Source organism: Athene cunicularia (genome assembly GCF_003259725.1).
Source record: "Athene cunicularia isolate RWA chromosome 15 unlocalized genomic scaffold, athCun1 chr15_part1, whole genome shotgun sequence".
NCBI lineage: Eukaryota > Metazoa > Chordata > Aves > Strigiformes > Strigidae > Athene > Athene cunicularia.
The window spans coordinates 36,970-55,223 of NW_020799121.1; the positions used below are offsets into that span (position 1 = coordinate 36,970).

General features: G+C 41.5%; 1 protein-coding gene across 3 annotated transcripts in view; it reads right to left on the minus strand.

Annotated features, from left to right (window-relative positions):
* The window catches only part of MORC2 (MORC family CW-type zinc finger 2), a 67,343-nt gene that overhangs the window by 31,502 nt on the left and 17,587 nt on the right, over positions 1 to 18,254 (minus strand). Inside the window, exons 3-8 of one of the 3 annotated variants that reach the window (XM_026859448.1) lie at positions 18,177 to 18,254; positions 12,019 to 12,072; positions 10,530 to 10,564; positions 9,482 to 9,550; positions 2,747 to 2,837; positions 1,074 to 1,182 (exon numbers count right to left, since the gene is read on the minus strand). In XM_026859448.1, the coding sequence (XP_026715249.1) occupies positions 1,074 to 1,182; positions 2,747 to 2,837; positions 9,482 to 9,550; positions 10,530 to 10,564; positions 12,019 to 12,072; positions 18,177 to 18,244 (426 nt within the window). In that variant the 5' untranslated portion in view covers positions 18,245 to 18,254. Of the gene's footprint in view, positions 1 to 1,073; positions 1,183 to 2,742; positions 2,838 to 8,830; positions 8,910 to 9,481; positions 9,551 to 10,529; positions 10,565 to 12,018; positions 12,073 to 18,176 lie in introns of those variants that run through there. The other 2 variants (XM_026859449.1, XM_026859450.1) reach the window with 2 other exon arrangements.

Sequence of the window (18,254 nt, forward strand, 5' to 3'; positions counted from 1 at the left end):
CCCAAGTAATCTATATGGTACTGGTACTCACACACTTGCCTTTCTTCCACTGCTCTTGTAACATCTTTCATAAAACTAAAAAAAAACCACCCAAACTTTGCTTCTTTAAAAACGCCAACCTCTGTGCTTAACTTCTCTCTTGAACTCCAATATCCTTCCCTTGTATTTATCCTGATCTCACTCTGTTATTTTTATAGGATTCTATCAAGGTTATTGGCGTTTTCTGTCACTTAAAACAGAAACACAAATAGACCACAACTGCCTATCACGGACGGTGAATCCCGTTCTCACTTTAGAACTGAGATCAAGCCAAAATTTCTAGCTCCAGAGCCACTGTGGGAACTACATCACTGTTCCCAACTTGCTTCAGCCATCAGCTGGCTACTAGCAAGCACTGCTCCCTCAACAGCTTCTTTGTAGAGCTCCCTTCACTACCACAGTGGAAAATGCTTTCTCAGATACTATCCCAGTGCAAATTTAAAACCTTTCATTATCGGCCTTGCCTGGAAAATACTTGTGCTTGAGCACAAAAATACTTCCATGTTAAACGTCTGGATACAGAACAACAATGCCTGAATTGTCTATTAAGATACACAAGTTTTCAATAGGTAGAACCACACTGATTTTTTTTTTTTATTAAAAAAAAAAAAATCTAAAAGAGACATGGCTGCAGTTTATGGCCTGGGGCTAGCAACTTCAAACACACCTTTAATTCTCCACAGAAAATCAAATTAGAGCAATAAATTTAAATCAGTCTCAAATTTTGTGGGAAAATGAAAATGCAAGAAGCCTAGGCATGTCCTGAAGTCAACATAAGCAACTAAGTGACTGAAACAAGCCCTTCACACTTGCTGTAGTTTACAGAGACCTCTCAAACAAAATTAAAACTAAAAGGAAGAAAAATCTTTGATGACTCTGCAGAAACCCTACAAGTGTATCCCAAGAGAAGACCATACACTGATCCAAACACAGTGGCAACCAACACTGACACAGACACTTCTCCTGTGAGGGCCAGGGAAGTTCAGATGAGACAGCATTCACCACATTAGTTCATTACAACAAAGTATGCAAACCTCATCAATGCCTTCTTCCTCATGGAACGTCCGTGACAAGAGGAGGCAAGTCATGGTGTTCTCCTTCTTCGTGAACAGGATAAAATCCTTCCCAATCCGCATGGAACCCCTGGAGACAGATTTCAGGCTGGTTTTACACCTGATGAACCATACTTTCTAGAAAGTAGACCACATTACTTAGTTTCCTTCCCATTATTTTCAATTATGAGATGCCAACACCAGGTAAGGCAGAAGAAAGGCTTAAATAGCAATTACCATTTCTCTCTAAACATCTCATTCCTTTCAAAAAGGCATCTCAATCTGGACATTTTCACAATGTTTCAAAACATTTAACACTAGTCACAATTAAAAGGTGAAGAAGTACAGCATGGCATTCCAGGTTCATCCAATGTAGAAAGTTTAAATCTAAAAAAGTTGACTAAGGTGAGATTTGACAATAACCTTCAAATATATGAGCAGAAATGTGAGACAGCAAATGCACACTTCATTTTGCTGTACACAGAATTAATAGCAGCAGACAAGCTTCTGGGAGACAGACAATTTGCTTCCTAATCTCTAAACTCAAAAGACTCACTGACACTTCAGTTAATGCAATTTAGTAGCTAGGTGTCACAAAACAGACAGTCCCATCTTCCTCCCCACACTTGTATCCCCGATAGTGCCTTCCACATCTTCTCTTTTATCCTACTACCCAATTCATCCAAAAAGACCTTAACAGAGAAAAATTAACAGTGCATCAAAAGAAGGATTAGTGTTCTGTCAATTCAGTTCTCTGTAGATTGGCATAACATGTTACCAAAGCCCACCTTTCGCCTGTCTAGTCTTCAGTCTGCATTTTGCAGCTGTAATACAGTATGCCTCTTGCTCAAGGTTAAGAACAGGACAGAGATCTGTCCTGGAAGTGCACAGGCAAGATCTGGGATTTGTCCTGCACTGCAGCTGGATCAATAGCACCTCAAGAGCCCTTACATCCCCTTTTTTTCTTTCCTCTCAGATTATAAGAGTCCCAAAGATTTCCCCAGTGGGATGCATATAGATAATTAAGCCACATGTAATAGCATAAAGCAGAACAGCCAGAGTAAGCCGCAGAAGCCCTCAAACTTGCACAGACATCAGTTCACCACAGCAACCACCCTTATCTTTCCTAGCAAATCCCCTCCAACCAGTAAGATCTCCTTCCCACCTCTATTCCTCTGCTACTTAATCCCACTCCTCCTCTAATTCCTTCCCTCATTCCCCTCCTTCTCAATGCATTTGTTTGATTTAAGAAAAAAAGAAAAGGTTTATGTCCATCTGACTTGCACCAGACAACTTTCCTAGCGACAGGCTGCAGCACTATTTTGCTCCAATCTTCCTATCTGTCTGCCACAGGCATATTAAGGTTTTGTTTCCTGCTCTTTCACTTTTCTTTACTCAGCTTTGATCTGTAACCTTTGCATCATGAAAACATAATGGCAAAACACTGTCATCAGTTTTGGACAGACTTCTCTGCCAATGAAGAACTACAGCAGATGTTCATAGAGCTCCCATCTACCAAATGACGGTATCTTTATTTGGATTTCATCTGCCTTTTTTTTCCTGCGAAAAAGATACACACCTCCAAGCAAAAAATACATTTACTATCTCAACTCTAACCTCCATAATCTCAGGAGGCTGGCTTTTGTTATACCTACGATTTCAAGCCGTTCCCATACTGCCCAATTTGAGTTGACTCAGGTGACCGCTTAGCTGATTTACCAAACTGAATAACACTGGCAGCTTCATCTGGAATGAGAGACAGGGAAAAAAAAAGTTTATTTGAATATACTGACACACGTTGCTTGATGGCATTTACATTACCAAAAGCTTTGTACAGATGCCATTATGCTGACAAAAATAATTTTTAGTTTCAGACTAGCCAAGTGCTCCGTCTGAACTGCACAAAGACATTTCTTTTTACATAAAATGTCCACAAGATAATCTGTTGTGTCCACCACAAATATCAACATGATCATAAACCAAAACATCCTCTGGAACACTGCAGCTCTGCTGTACTGCTGACACCACAGATGTGAAACCACTGGCATAAGGCAGTACTATAAAAAAGGTCTTGAATTTGGGATAAACATTACTTTTTCTTCATGGTGTTGAACTGAACACTATGATTAATTAATGCACTAGTAATACAAAAGCTAATTTTTGCAGCAGATTGCTGGACTACTGACAGCAGACTGTGAGTGAAAAGGCACTACAAGCAAGTACCACAGCAATTAACAGAGTATTTTATTAGCACAGGACAAAGTGAAAGGACATGATGGCTTTACAGCTGAGAGGGTCTGTCATTTTTAGTTCAAGCCTTTCTATTGTTCAAGAGACAAAGCCTTTTAACATCATCCATAGGACAGAACAATTCCTCTCCCTTCCCCCAAGAGACTGCAATCATTTGACCATAGAATTTACCGGGAGAAATTAAATGAAATTCCAGAGACAAGGAACACAAAGTGCCTTAACAGGAAGGCTAACAACAATTACAGCCCTCAAATGTGTACACAAGCGGCGAGGGAGCACCAGACAATACTCACCCCACCATCTAGCTACACAGAAGTTGAGCCCATGGGACAGACTGGTTTTAAGCATACAGGGAACTTACCCAGGTCCACTAGCACTGACTGAGTTTTTACAGTAAGACATTTAGTACTAACACCACTGGTCCAACACAAGATCAATTTTCCACTGAAATTACATTCAGACTTAACACCACAAATTACAAGGCAAAACTACAGGAGAACAATTATGCAAGCACCTCACTGCCTCAGTTCAGTATGTTCATAATGGATGTCCACAGCTATTTCAAAACCAACTTTGGACTGGATGACAGTCCTTTCCTTCAGTCTACTATAGTATTTTCTAGCCAAAAAAAGAAAACATTAGATTATCTTTTATTTAAGATCTGGGGAAGGATATTGATGGTAATATCCCTATTTTGACTATTACTGTGTTAGTTTTAAAGTCTGGTCAGAAAAGGAGCTACTGGAACCCTTCTGCTATACAAAGTTGTATCCACATCTGTTTTTAAGAAAACTTTGAGAAGCCCAGGAAGGGTAAAGAGTAGTTGTCCAAAGGATTTCCTCTCTCAGAAAAGGTGATCATATGATTTATCACTCAATGCTGGACATCCAACACCACCCTATAAAGATTCTTCTTTCTGGACAGAAGGACGAAGATGATGACAGAGGGGATGACTCAGAGTGAGAGCATCTCTCTCTGCTCCAGGCTTGCTGTCTTTGGAATAGATTTAATCTTTACCTTCTCTCAAGAATCAAGGCACAAATGAATTTGTTTCCAGCTTTGTAGAGTTAAGGCTCTGGAGCAAGTTTCACTTAAGGCTATCTCAGTCACACTGTTTTCACTTTGTTGTGTCTCAGTTACTGCGTTTAAAAACACCAAACTCCCTGGCAACAAAAAGCAGGGTGATGTGATCTATGCCAAACAGACGAGAAAAAACAATCTGAAGGAATTTGCTAAAGATGGCAGATTAATCTTCAGAGCCAAAGAAAAGGAGTCAAGGGAACAGATAAAAAGTTTCATAATAAGAAACATCAGACTCCTGGGATGAAGAACTGCAGGACAGAGATGATTGGTTCCTGACTGTTGGTCCTCCAGGACATCAACAAAGCACCCTCCTGAACGACAGACAGGCTGTTAAAGCACAGGCGCTGGCTGACAAAACAAATGCAGTGCCGACATCCCTGCAGGCAGCTGCCTGCTCCCCCACTATCCATCACAAGGCAGCCACAGAAGGCAGGTCTGCCTTCACTCTCCGAGGCAAGTCCTCTCGTATTTCCAAGTTCTCCAGTTAAGAATACACTAAAGATGGTCCTACTGAGCACACACACAAAAAAATCATCCTTCCTGCATTTTTCATAAATTCACCTCTTACGTTTGCATTAGGTAGAGTACTTGCAGTGGACTTAACAGCATCCTCAAAAAATATTCCAGAGCCAAAGTATCTCGTTTACTACCTGGGGGAAATCAGCCTAAACTAAGACTACTTCCAGTCAAGCTTTCCCTAGGACAAGTCAACAGGAGAGAAGCTCTGACGTCTTTCATCACTGTAACAAACACAAGACACCCAGCCACCTGAGATGGCTGAATACAGCTAGTGATCGACAAATCAGTTTAATATATGTTAGTGTGATTTATTTAAAAAAATCTGTTAACTTGAAAGGAAATGTCAACGTGCTACAAGGTTAAAGAGACATTTTCCTCTGAGAAATATGTAGACCACTCCCCTGAGAGTGGTCTCCCTGATGTCACTGCCTACACATAAAAGCACATACACACACTTTAAAATAAGCGCTAGAATCCCAGTTACATTTAAACATTGTTCCTCACCCTTGTGAGCCTTGGATAAACAGTGTTTTAAAAATATAAGATCTAATAAAGCAACCAAGACATTAGTACTTAATTAACTGCATCCAGTAAAACAAAAGCTCTTCTGAACTTCCAAACTTCAAAAATACAGTTTAAAGAGCAAGAACTGATATATTCAATCCCTGAGAAAGCAATGGAACTAGTCCTCTGAAAAAGTATTACAAGCCAAATGAAACAGATGATTTGGATAGGCCAGCACAGATTTCCCACAGGCAAGTGACACCTGACTGACCTGGTTACCTACAACACAGTAGCACCTCCTGTCCACATGGTGAGAGCAGTGGATGTTGTTTAGCTGGGCTTCAGCAAAGCACTCGACACCGTTTCCAACAGCCTCTCCTGGACAAACTGGCAAGTCACAGACCGGATGGGTGCTATGTAAGATGGGTAGGGAACTGGCTCACAGGCCGTGTCAGGTGATCATCAATGGTTTTTACTCCAGCAGGCAACCTGTCCCAAGTGGGGTCCCCCAGAGATCACCACTGTGCTGGACACTGTTCAACATCCTCATAAGGGATATGGATGATGAGATCGAAAGCACCCTCACCAGGTTTGCTGAGGGTGAGCTGGACACATCAGAAGGGAGACCCACCTTAGAAAGAGACCTGGAAGAGCAGGCAAGCAAGAACTGTATGAAGTTCAACAGAAGGGCAAGGTCCTGCACCTGGGATGAAATAACCCAAGAGCCCAGCACAGGCTGGGATCTGTGTGGCTGGGGAGCAGCCTTGCTGAAAGGGACCTGGGGGTCCTGGTGGATGACATCTGAACAGGACTCAGCAGTGCACTGCTGCAGCAATGAAGGCAAATGGGATCCTGGGTTGCATCCACGGGGGCATTACTATGGAGACAGAGATGCTATCATCCCACTCTACTCAGTGCCTGCCAGGCTGCATCTGGAGTACTGTGTCCAGTTCTGGTCTCTTCAATTCAAGAAACACAGACAGGCTGGACAGGGTTCAAAGGAGATGATCATCAAAGGGCTGGAGAACCTGCCCTATGAGAAAAGATGGAAGGAGATAGGTGTCTTCTTCCTGGAGAAGAGAGGGTTTGGGGGGAATCTCATCACAGTATTCCAGTACTTCAAGGACATCTACAAAGAGGATGAAGTCTCTCTCTTCACAAGAAGCCACATGGAAAAGACAATGGCCAACAGATACAAGATGCACTGGGAAAGGTTTCATGTCAATATAGGAAAGAAATTTTTTAGAGTAAGAACAATCAATCACTGGAATAACTTCCCCAGGGATGTGATGGAGGCTCCATTACTGGAGGTTTTCAAGACAGGATGGGACACTGTGCTAAATCGTCTCATGGTAGTGTGACCTTCAACAGCACCATGGCAAGTCATGTAGTTATTTTTAACATGTCAGTTTTATGTACAATAAAAATAATCCTTAATTAAAATTATCATGCAGAAAAATAAAACACTCGCAAGCTCTATGATTTTTGTTGAATGAAGGTCTGTATGGATATTGATGCTATTTTCAAAATAAGAAAGGAGAAAAGTTTTCAGGAAAAGGTTTTCTGCCGACATCTCCTAAAATCAACTTTCAGGTAAGAATCTAGTAGATCTGCATTATTAGAAATTAAACCTCAGACCCTTATAGCCAGGGACAGAAACAGAGAGAGGCCCATGTTGGGACTTAGAATAACAGACTCTCTCCAGCCACTTTTGTCCATGTTGACAGGCAAACAGAGCAGCAAATGCAATTTCTACCTCGCTGCCCTTGGTCAAGTGACTGTCAAACGCATATCAAGCTTCCTATGAGCATCCAGCGTTGAAGCCATGAAGATGTGATCGCTAGAGCTAGACTCTGCATCAAAACTATGTCTTAGACTACTGAAAATTAAGAAGGGCTTTTCTGAAAGCACTAAATAAAATTGCACACCAATTTTACATTCTGAAAAGCAATGTCCTGGAAAGGGACAAAAATAACTTCACAGCCTATTTAAAATTTTTTTGAGAAAAAAATTTTCAGACACAGAATGAACCACACTTTATCTTTGATCTAAGCAGTCAAAGGACATAAATTATATAGTATTTGCTGTGCATGATGTATAGTGCTGTGAAATACCACTACAACCTACAGTATCTGCCGATCTCCTTTACTAAGTATCTCAGACTACCAGAGTCAGGATAAAAATTCTTCAACATCTGGCAGAAAGATCAGTTAGAAAAAGTAACTTAATACTTAGACAATACTTAAGTCCACTTTGTCACAAAATCAGCAATACAGGAGCAACAACAGCATAAAAGCTGCTATTAGACTCTGCAGCATCAGAACAGACATTTGTCACCTTCTACTCTCAATACTTTTTGAGAAAGTTTCCAATACATGTAGAAAAGGTTGTATTTCTTCTCCTTGACCCAAAGGCTTGTTAGGCGGCCACAGGTAAGTCATTGAACTTGTTTTATGGATGGGCCTCAATTGCTTCCTTCAATTCCACTGGTGACAGAAAAGTGCTCTCAGAAGACCTGATAAGCACTCTTAATTGTATTTCAGAGAATACACAGAAGGTATCTAGAGTTCAAACTAGATTCCTTCATGTAGGTCACAAATCTGCATATGTATTTTTATAAGGATTAATAAACAGAACTAAAATCTGTACTGGTTTTGGCTGGGATAGAGTTAAATTTCTGCACAGTAGATTAGATGGGGCTGTGTTCTGGACTTGTGCTGAAAACATGTTGATAACACAGGGATGTTTTCCTTACTGCTCAGCAGTGCTTACACAGCGTCAAGGCCTCTTCTGCTCCTCACACCACCCCACCAGTGAGGAGGCTGGGGGGGACAAGAAGTTGAGAGGGGACACAGCCAGGATGGCTGACCCCAGCTGACCCGAGGGATATCCCAGACCACAGACGTCATGCTCAGCAATAAAAGTGGGGGGAAGAAGGAGGAAGGGGGAACATTCACAGTGATGGTGTTTCTCTTCCCAAGTAACCATTAGGTGTGATGGAGCCCTGCTTTCCTGGAGATGGCTGCACACCTGCCTGCCAATGGGAATCAGTGAATTAATTCCTTATTTAGCTTTGCTTGTAGATACAGCTTTTGCTTTCCCTGTTAAACTGTCTTTATCTCAACCCTTGAGTCTTCTCTCACTTTTACCCTTCCAACTCTCTCCCCCATCACGCTGAAGGGGTGAGTGGCTGTGTGGTGCTTAGTTGCTGGCTGGAGTTAAACCACAAAAATATCACAAGAGGATCTTAAAGTACTGAGAAATCAGAACAAAAACGTTAGTCAACCCTTATTTACCCATCTCCCCCACTTTCTCCAAAACCTTCCAATTTAGCCCAACTTGTCTCCTGAATAGAGAGCTCCTCACAAGGAGGATTTACTCACCTTCAAGACACAAAGAAAGTGATGTGGGCTGACAGTGCTGTTCACTGATGTAAAGCAAAGCAAGACTGCTTTTCTCCTGCTAGATGCAACATGGATTTACATCAATTCTTACAACAATGCAGAAGTACATGTTACATTCTTCTCATACTCCTAAGATCTTATATTGTCAAGTATTGACCTCAACCACAATACCAATGATGAAACAATTGCAAAATGCTTTCAAAGCTAAGCTTTTCAATTTTTGCCATGGCATAGTTTCTTAGTAAATCTGACATACACTAACCGCTTGGTAACCTCTAATGGGGAGAAGGCTTATGCCCATCAAAGCTTATGCTTGTTCCTTTTTCTGGCTAGCTACACTATTCTCACTCCAGCTCCAAGGTCAACTTTGGTGTGTTGGAAAACCACAGGCCAGGCTGACACAACTCTATAAAGCAGCAAAACAATCTTCTTTTGGCCAGGTTAGTTTTCTGCAACTGAAGAGATGAATAGTTTGATATATGATACAGTGCAAAAGAGCCAGTGCAGAGGCAAGAACACATATCCAGGCATGGAACACGCCCCTTTCAATAGAACCAAGCTGTTAATTCAACTTAAGCCATAACATGAAACCTCAGCTTGAAAATGCAAATGTAACTTCCTGTCACTTACTTGAATCCATTCCTGTTCCATCATCCAAAAAACACAGCATGAATCCACCTCGTAGGTCTTCCCGTTGCTCTGCAAGAGAAGAGTTATTCACTACTCCTACAAGCAAAAATTAAAAGTTCCATAAAATAGAATCAGCGTTCACAACAGAAGTAACACAACAAACAGGACTTTCACAACCCCAGTATGACTAAGCTGTAAGAAAGAGCATGAGATTTTTGTTACGGAATGACTAAGAACTTCTGCACTTCAAACTGTACATAAATATATGCTACAAGTATATTGTAAAAGGTTTCTAATGCATCCAGTATAAGCAGCTACTCACTTTATCTGACAGCTGAAGGCTGACCTAAGTGCTTGCCTGAGTTATTTGTAAATGTACAACTTTTTGAAAGACAACAAGCACTGGGGCACAGAACAAACAGTAGAATCACAGAATTATTTAGATTGGAAAAGACCCTTAAGATCATTGAGTCCATCCATAAACCTAACACTGCCAAGTCAACCACTAAACCAAGTCCCTAAGCACCACATCTACATATCTTTTAGATATGTGTAGATGGTGGCTCAATCACCTCCCCGAACAGTCTGTTCCAATGCTTGATAACCCTTTCTGTGAATAAACTTTTACTAATATCCAATCTAAAACCTCCCCTGGCACAGCTCGAGGCATTTTCCTCTTGTCCTATCACTTGTTACTTGTGAAGAGAGACTGACACCCATCTCACTACAACTTCTTTTCAGGTAGTTGTAGAGAGCAGTAAGGTCTTCCCTCAGCCTCCTTTTGTCCAGACTAAACAATCCCAGTTCCCTCAGCTGTCCCTCACAGGACTTGTTCTCTAGACCCTTCACCAGCTTCACCACTCTTCTTTGGATGTGCTCCAGTGCTTCAATGGCTTTTTTTGTAGTGAAGGGCCCAAAACTGAACACAGCATTGGGCATAAACACCCTGACTCTTATTCTACCAGGTACAACACACATTTGCAGCCTAAATCCAAGTTAACCACTGACATAACTGCTGACATGCAAGGAAGCAGCAAGAGTGACTTACCAGTATAAATGTCTATTCTTGTGGCATCTGCATCTCTACAAAGCAATAAAAACACAATCAATATTCAATGTCAAATAGAAATGAAGCTAAAATCCAGGCAAACACAGTAATTTCCAAAATGAATTGGCTGCACAGATCAAAGTCCACAAAGGCCCCAGATTCAGCAGTAATAAGCAAGTTAAAAGATACATTGCTCTACTTTTTGCCTACCTGAATCCAAACTATCACTGTCTTTTTAACAAAAGTCATATTAAAGGGGGCGGGGGGGGGATTCAAATAAGCACAGATTTCTGAGCTCCCTCCTGTAGGAAACAAACAATACCTACACTTTTTCTGTCAAGCTGCCTATGAAAAGTTTATTAAGTTCACACAGAACTCCATCCAAATACATTCAAGGCTGTCACAGGAAACTGTCATTTCAGGATCGTTTACATAAAGCCCTTCATACACTGTGCATCATCCTCTGTATTTGAAAAAGCATCATATACAGCACTACTGCCCTCTACTCAAAAGCAATTTTTTTTTTCCATGTAGACCATCATATACCCTTGGTTAGCTGATCAGAACAGTGCAGTTGTAGTGCTGTAATAAAACCTCACTTCCCAGATGTCAAGTCACTTTGTCTGGTCTTTGTATCTCCAGCCAAGTATAGCTACCTCCTTCCCAGAAGGCCAACCTCACTTTTGCCAGAGGAAGAACCAAGAGGTTTAAGAGAAAACCACCTATTAATCTCAAAGACACTACATTTAACTATGTTATAGCAAAAGTGAAAACAGCAACAGTGCGCACTCACACACAGTTGATTCCCTACACAGAAAACTTCCAGTTCCAGGTCTTTGCATTACAAACTGCATAGTGTGACTACTGACATCTGATAGAAAATAATCTCAAAATATTTCCATAATGCCTCATCAGAATAGTTTGTGAGGCTCAAGAGAGAAGTATTCAAGGCTTAGGATGCAGCTATAGCCTGGATTCCCTAATGGAAATGGGAGAAATGTGACCTAAAACCTGAGACTTCCAAATACCAAGTCTCTTCTCAAGTCTCTCTAACTGTTCCTGCTCTACTTTTCAGCATCTTGCTCCTGATTTCATTTTCATCCAATCACTGTGCTTGATACTAAGAGTCAAGGATCAGCTAAGTGTCTTAAGAGTCCCAGCTCCAGTAATTTAAACAAAAAGGCAGGCTTACTTTTTCCTTATAACAATCTTGCGTCTTCTAATAATTCCCCTTCCAATCCAAGTTGTTCTACCATTCATTCAAAGTCACCTTTTCAGTAACAATATCTTTTTCTTTTTTCTAATGGGGTAGATGTAGCGGTATAAGAAGACCAAGGGAAAATTTTATACTAAACTACAGCAAAATAATCTGGTTTTTATTATTCATAAAGTGTATTAGAAGTGAAAACTGCTCAAGATCAACAAATAGACCGGCTAATTAAACCTTTGCCAAATTCCCAAGGTAAATTTGGTTGTCTCAGGTACATACCTGGCATTATCTACAAGTTCTGCAAGGGCACCAAACAAAAATTCATGCGTAGTTCTGCAACAAAACAGAATCAGCAGGGTTACACTGACACTTAAAAAGAGACCTTTAAATAAACAAGAATCTCAACCACATTTTAAACAAATTCAATTGAATGTCTTCAATACTAACATCTGGCACTGAGAGCAGACTAGAAACAAGCATTTTACTGTCTACCAGAGGCAGACACGCAGCAGATGGGTTGGCCCATGGAGTCTGATACAACAAACTGCTGCCCACTATGGTCTAAAAAACATCACATAGTTAACAGACACAGCAGAGAAAATTAGTGACCTGATGAACCAGCCTATGTACCAGTCAACAATTCATGTAAATCCTTAATTATTCACCACACTGACAGGCCTCTTCATAGCAACTAAACACAGACAGATGAGGATGACACAAAGTCCACTTTATTCACTTTGTAGAAGTAATTTCTGACAGGAAGAAGCTTCCAGATCCTGGGAGACTTCCAATAGCTGCAACTGCTCCTAATCCAGAGAAAGACCACCACTATACAACACCACCTTCCAAACTCAATGCTAAAAATTGCCTAGTTGGGTGTCACTTCAGCACAATCTTGGAAGCCACATTTAGCTTCCAGCCTCCTAACTGCCACCTTTTATAAGCAGCACTTGTTTGAAAGCCATTAGTTATGTGCCTCAACCTTGAAAGAAGATATGTGGTGAGAAAACCTTAAAGAGCTAATAAAATCAATACATTGTCTGCCAGCATTAATGTACTATCTTCACTGAACACCCAACTTAGTGGTCTATCATCAAAATCTAACAATTATTTCAAATGTAGATGAGCCAAACTGACTACAATACTAACAGCAGCTACAAAACCTGAAGAAATCTGTTGCTCCTCTAGAATGCTCAATGAAGAGACTGAGTCCTCAGACACTGTTTTTATCAATGTTTCAGTTTGCATGAAATCTCCATGCTTAGAACCTGCTTTCACTACTACACAAAAAAGGCCAATGGGTGAACAAACAGAAAGTTATGCATATTTTCAGCTTTTGAAGAATAGATATGCAGGTACTTCCCACACATAAAAATCTATAATTGTCCATAATGCTAATAATCACAAAATGAACTTTCATAATCAACCTCAATGGCATGGCACCTAACCCATCAACGCAGCTCCAGTCAGAGGTAAAACACATCAGTTTTGGAAGTGATCACTTGAACGACAAGAATGGAGATTTCCATCTCTGCAAGCTCCTGCTTGCCCATGCAGAGACAAAAGAAAGAAGGGAGACTATCTTCCCAGTCAGAAAGCTTCCACAGAAGCTCCAACTCAGTATTCTTTCCTTTGAGCAGGATTTCCTGTGCAGATTTCAAGTGCCGCCTTGAGTTTATGAGCACCTATTCAGCTCCACAGATCAACAGCCCCGAAGTTTATTTAGGAAGAAACCCATGTCAGAAAAAACCCATAAGCAAATGGATGGTTTAGCATAGTAACTATGCTTTGTTAGCAGCTTTTACTCTACAATTTTAAAACTTCAAACTAAGGAAAAGATGCACATAAGATACAAGTAGAGATTTCCAAAGAAAGATACTGGAACAAAATAGCTGAAAATGTGGCTGTAGATGATAAGAAGAGAGGCAAGATAAAACTTCATTCCCACATAGTCTGACACCATCCTCAACTTGAACATCTACTAGAACTAGAACCTCTTGTGCTGATACAGGCAAAGTAAAACCTTGCTACAAGCAAGTGAAATCTACTCCAGCTATTTATCACAAATGAAAATTTACATACACTAGAAATATCTTATATTCAGTATATTAAGCTCAACATTTACACTTGTCAATATCTAATTGAAGTCTGGTCTGATTCAATCAGTCTGGCCTGATGCTTTGGCCTGATTCAATCAACTCAGCTTTAAGAAAAAACATGGTCTTGACTTACAGTCAAAAGTGCCCAAAACACTTAACATCCACCATTAACTGTGACAATTTGCCCCCACCTCCCCAAAAAACTTGGGGTTATTTTACTTGCAACATAAGTTTAAAAAACATGAGGCAAGCTGTTGGCAAAATGGAGTCTATCAGAGCTTGCACATAACCTGGAAAAACTTAAGCATGAGCTAGATGGGCATCATCAGAGGCAACAGTAAAACTTCCATCAGTCAAAGAACTTGAAATACAACTATTACTGGTCATACAACTGATGAAATGGCATGTGGATAGAGGGGAAGTGTTATCAAAATCTATAGTTTCAGCAACAACTCATCTTGGCAGAAGCAGAATAGCTTGGATCTTCCTACAAATTCCAACTTTCATATCAGACAGCTCCACACAGGAGTGCAGGCTTGAGAAGGAACAAGGAAGGGAAGTCCAATGCTGCCAATTTATTGAAATTTGGGTTACAAAAGATCAAGTCAGACAACTCCGTAGAACATGGCTGATTTCAAACACCTCTACAAACAGCCATTCAGAGTAACATCCCAAGGGAAGAAAAGCTTATTTTGAGCAGTTCTTAGAGGAACCCAACTGGACTTCTGATCCTGCACAGTCACCTATGTAGGTGACTAATTATCAAAGTACATAACTACTAATGAAAGGCGTAAGCCTTCATTTTTATTCTGAAGGAGGCCACATCTGGGAAAATGCTAGTTTAACATCTGCATCAGTGGCAGGAGCTATCCTCCCAGTACTGCACTCTATTTCGGCCCAGAACAGAAAACATGCGCAAGAAGAAATTGGAGAGCTTGTGGGGTGGGCAAATGTTGTTGCTATGTTATTATTAGTATTCCTAAGGTCCACCATTTGGTCATTTTGAATTCTTTCTATATGAGTGACCTTCTTCCACTCCAGCTGTATTCAACAGGACAATCCTACTTATAGTAAAAGAATCCTCAACTTCCAACACAAGTTAAATCCTACCTACTGTTAGAAGACAATTTCAGCTGTTCAACTTTTACCAAACTACTTCAATTTTGCATTACAAATATTCAAAATATATATATTAAAAAAAAAAGTTGGCTGGGCTCAGGTGTTTTTGAGATCATTTCTATGAATAGCTTTGGAAGTATCTTAAAGTAGCAGCATTTGATTTTTAAGGAAAACCAATGTGAAGGCAAGCAGGTAACTTTGGGTAGTCCTAAAAACAATGCACAGGTAATTTTTATGTGCTTATGCAAAGTGATTTTCCTATGATCTAGAACTTTAACAAAGAATCATAGAACAGTTTCTGTTGGAAGGGACCATTAAAGGTCATCTAGTCCACCCCCTACTGTAATGAACAGGAACATCTTCAACTAGGTCAGGTTGCTCAGAGCCCCGTACAACTTGGCCTTGAATGTTTCCAGGGATGGGGCATCTACCACCTCTCTGGGCAACCTGTGCCCAAGTCTCACCACCCTTATCATAAAAAATTCCCTTCTATCTAGTCTGAATCTAGCCTCTTTTAGTCTAAAACCATTACCCCTTGTCCTATCGCTACAGGCCCTACTAAAAAGTCTGTCCCCAGTCAACTATTCATCAAGAAAAACACTTGGAAAAGCACAGTGGTATTCTTACTAAAAAAATACACAGCAACTGAAGATTCAGGTACATGCTGTGAAGTCTGCCATCAGACATGGAAGCATTAAGAAGCTATTGAACAGATCTGCAAGCATTAAGAAGCTATTGAACAGATGTGCTGCAAGTCCTCAAGTTCAGGGACCAGATAAACTGGCCGATAAAAGTAAAGCACTTCAGACTGAGTAGTCTGAGTTAGACATACTAAAACTTTTCCTAAAGGAAGTCTTTTAAGAGAATAAAAAGTAAGTCATGGTTTCCTTCTGCACCTCAACAGCTAGATGGCTAACTTTTAACTGCAATTTAAAGAACTACTTCCATGATTACGAGAACATCTTTAGCACTGAAATGAAATATGTCCGAGATGGTATAGTTTTCCTCAGCAAGAGAGAATACTCCAAATGATGAGAGTCTCCATTATCAAAAGCCCTACGGTGTTCTTGGGTTGGTTTTGAGTGTTGAGGGTTTTTTGCTCATTATTTTCTTGGGAGGTGGTTTATTAGTCATAGGTTGGGGGTTTTTTTTTCTTCTTTTAAAAATGACTTCCATTGTTTCCATTCCCACTCTTAGGAAAGCATTTGGTTTATGCACTGATCCCCATAATCAGAACAGGTTCTTCACTGGTGATGGACAAAAAGCCCTGGCTTTGCCTTATTCATACACATTAGCCTCCAGCTCCTCATAACAATTGTGTAATGCAGTTATGCATTGCAGACATACAGTACACCATCAGTATAAGCAGAACAGTAAGTATGGTGGCAACATGAAGTAGCTTTAATATCTAATACTTCAGGGCAGCAACAACACATCAGCCTTTTCTGCAGCACAGACATTATCTTCTTATGAAGACAGCCAGAGTTCTTATATTCTGCAGGCAAACACAAGCTTCTGACAGAGCTCTGCCACACGGTCTTCTGATCTGTACCTTTGTCTTCTGCAGCTGGACACGAGAATTTTACAAATTAGCGGCAGCACAAGGAAGGTGACTCTACTGTCCATCGTTGTCAGGCACCCAGCTGTTCACTCCACATGCAACTGTCACTAGCCAAGCCAGAGAGTGAAACCACAGGACACAGACCTAAGGGTAACACGGGCTGTCACTAGGTTTCTTCTGTGCAAAACCCATTACCTTCCTCATCCTGAAAAGAAATGGATCATAATGCTCTTGGGCATAAGTGAGATTTGTCTTAGTTGCTCTTGCAGATGTATACAATTACATCTTGCAGATGTATCTGCAGATGTATACCATCAAAATCAGTCTGATCTACTTTGAAATCAAGTTGTCCACATTTCTGTGCATCCAGAGTCTTTAAACTGTTGCAGACCACTGCAGTCCTTCACTCTAACCTTGCCTTCATTCGCTGAAAAGGCAAAGTGAAATGATAAGCCTGGACTTTATTTATTCTTCTATTGACAGTAAGAGTCAACTTTTCCACAAAACATTAGAAGACAATCATATGACAGTGACCAGCCGATCCAAATGAAGAAATGCCAAGTGCAGTTCACACTGTTCTTCCAGGGCAGTTTGGCCAGAACAAACTCTTTAAACTCTTCTGTATGTAGCACTACAAGGCTTATGTGCAATCAATGGGTGTTTAACCCTGCTAAGCACCACTTCCTGGTGGCACTTCCCATCTTCTAGATGTGCATTCAGAAGTAACCCATTTTAAACAAGAACTTTGTCTCTTCTCAGGAGATTTTACTTTGGGGGATTCATGAGTGTCATGGTTCAGGTTCATCTGGGAACTGAGCACCACGCAGCCACTTGCTCACTCCTCCCTCCGCCATGGGAGGAGGGGGAGAATCAGAAGGAAAAGGTAAAAACTCATGGGTTGAGATAAGGACAGTTTAATAGGACAACACAAGGACAGAAGAAATAATAATAACAATAGTACTAATGAAAGAATATACAAAATGAGCAATGCACAGTGCAACTGCTCACTACCAGGAACCTGATGCCCAGCCCATTCTGGAGCCGCTATCACTCCTCCTCCCAGCCAGCCCCCCCAGATTATAGAGCGAGCATGAGCATGACGTCAGGTGGTATTAGATATCCCCTGGGCTGGCTCAGTCAGCTGCCTCGGCTGCGTCCCCTCCCAGCTTCTTCCGTCCCCTCCCAGCTTCTTCCGAATGTTAACTCTATCCCAGCCAGGCCCAGGTCAATCAGCAACAAACAAAAGCTTTAGCAGCTTCAAAAAGCTCATTAGAAGAAAGACACGCTCCTGCTTGAAATATATCTGCACAGAATATCTGGGCACAACTGAAACACGATGCTGAGGAGGGATGACAGCCACTGCAGCCAGCACAGATGCTTCTCCAGAGAGGCACAGCCACACGGTACAGCTGACCTAGAGGCGACGCCCGCCTTCTCCCGTGAACACCCTCCCCGGGACCTGTCCTCTCCAAAGCCCGTTATCCTCTATAACCCACAGGCCCGCCCACAGTACGACAGGGCCGGAAGTGGCCCACGAGGCGCCCAGGTCGCGCGGGCCGGCGGGGAGGGTGGGGGGGAAGGGCTGCCCCCCGGAGGGCGCTGGCCGCGGCCCTGCCCCACCGCAGCCCCGCCCGGTCGCGGCCTGTCCCGATACTCACGAGTTCGTGTGCAGGTATTCGAAGGTGAGCTGGGCCCGGTTCAGGCTGCTGTAATTGGCCAAGGCCATGGCGGCGGCC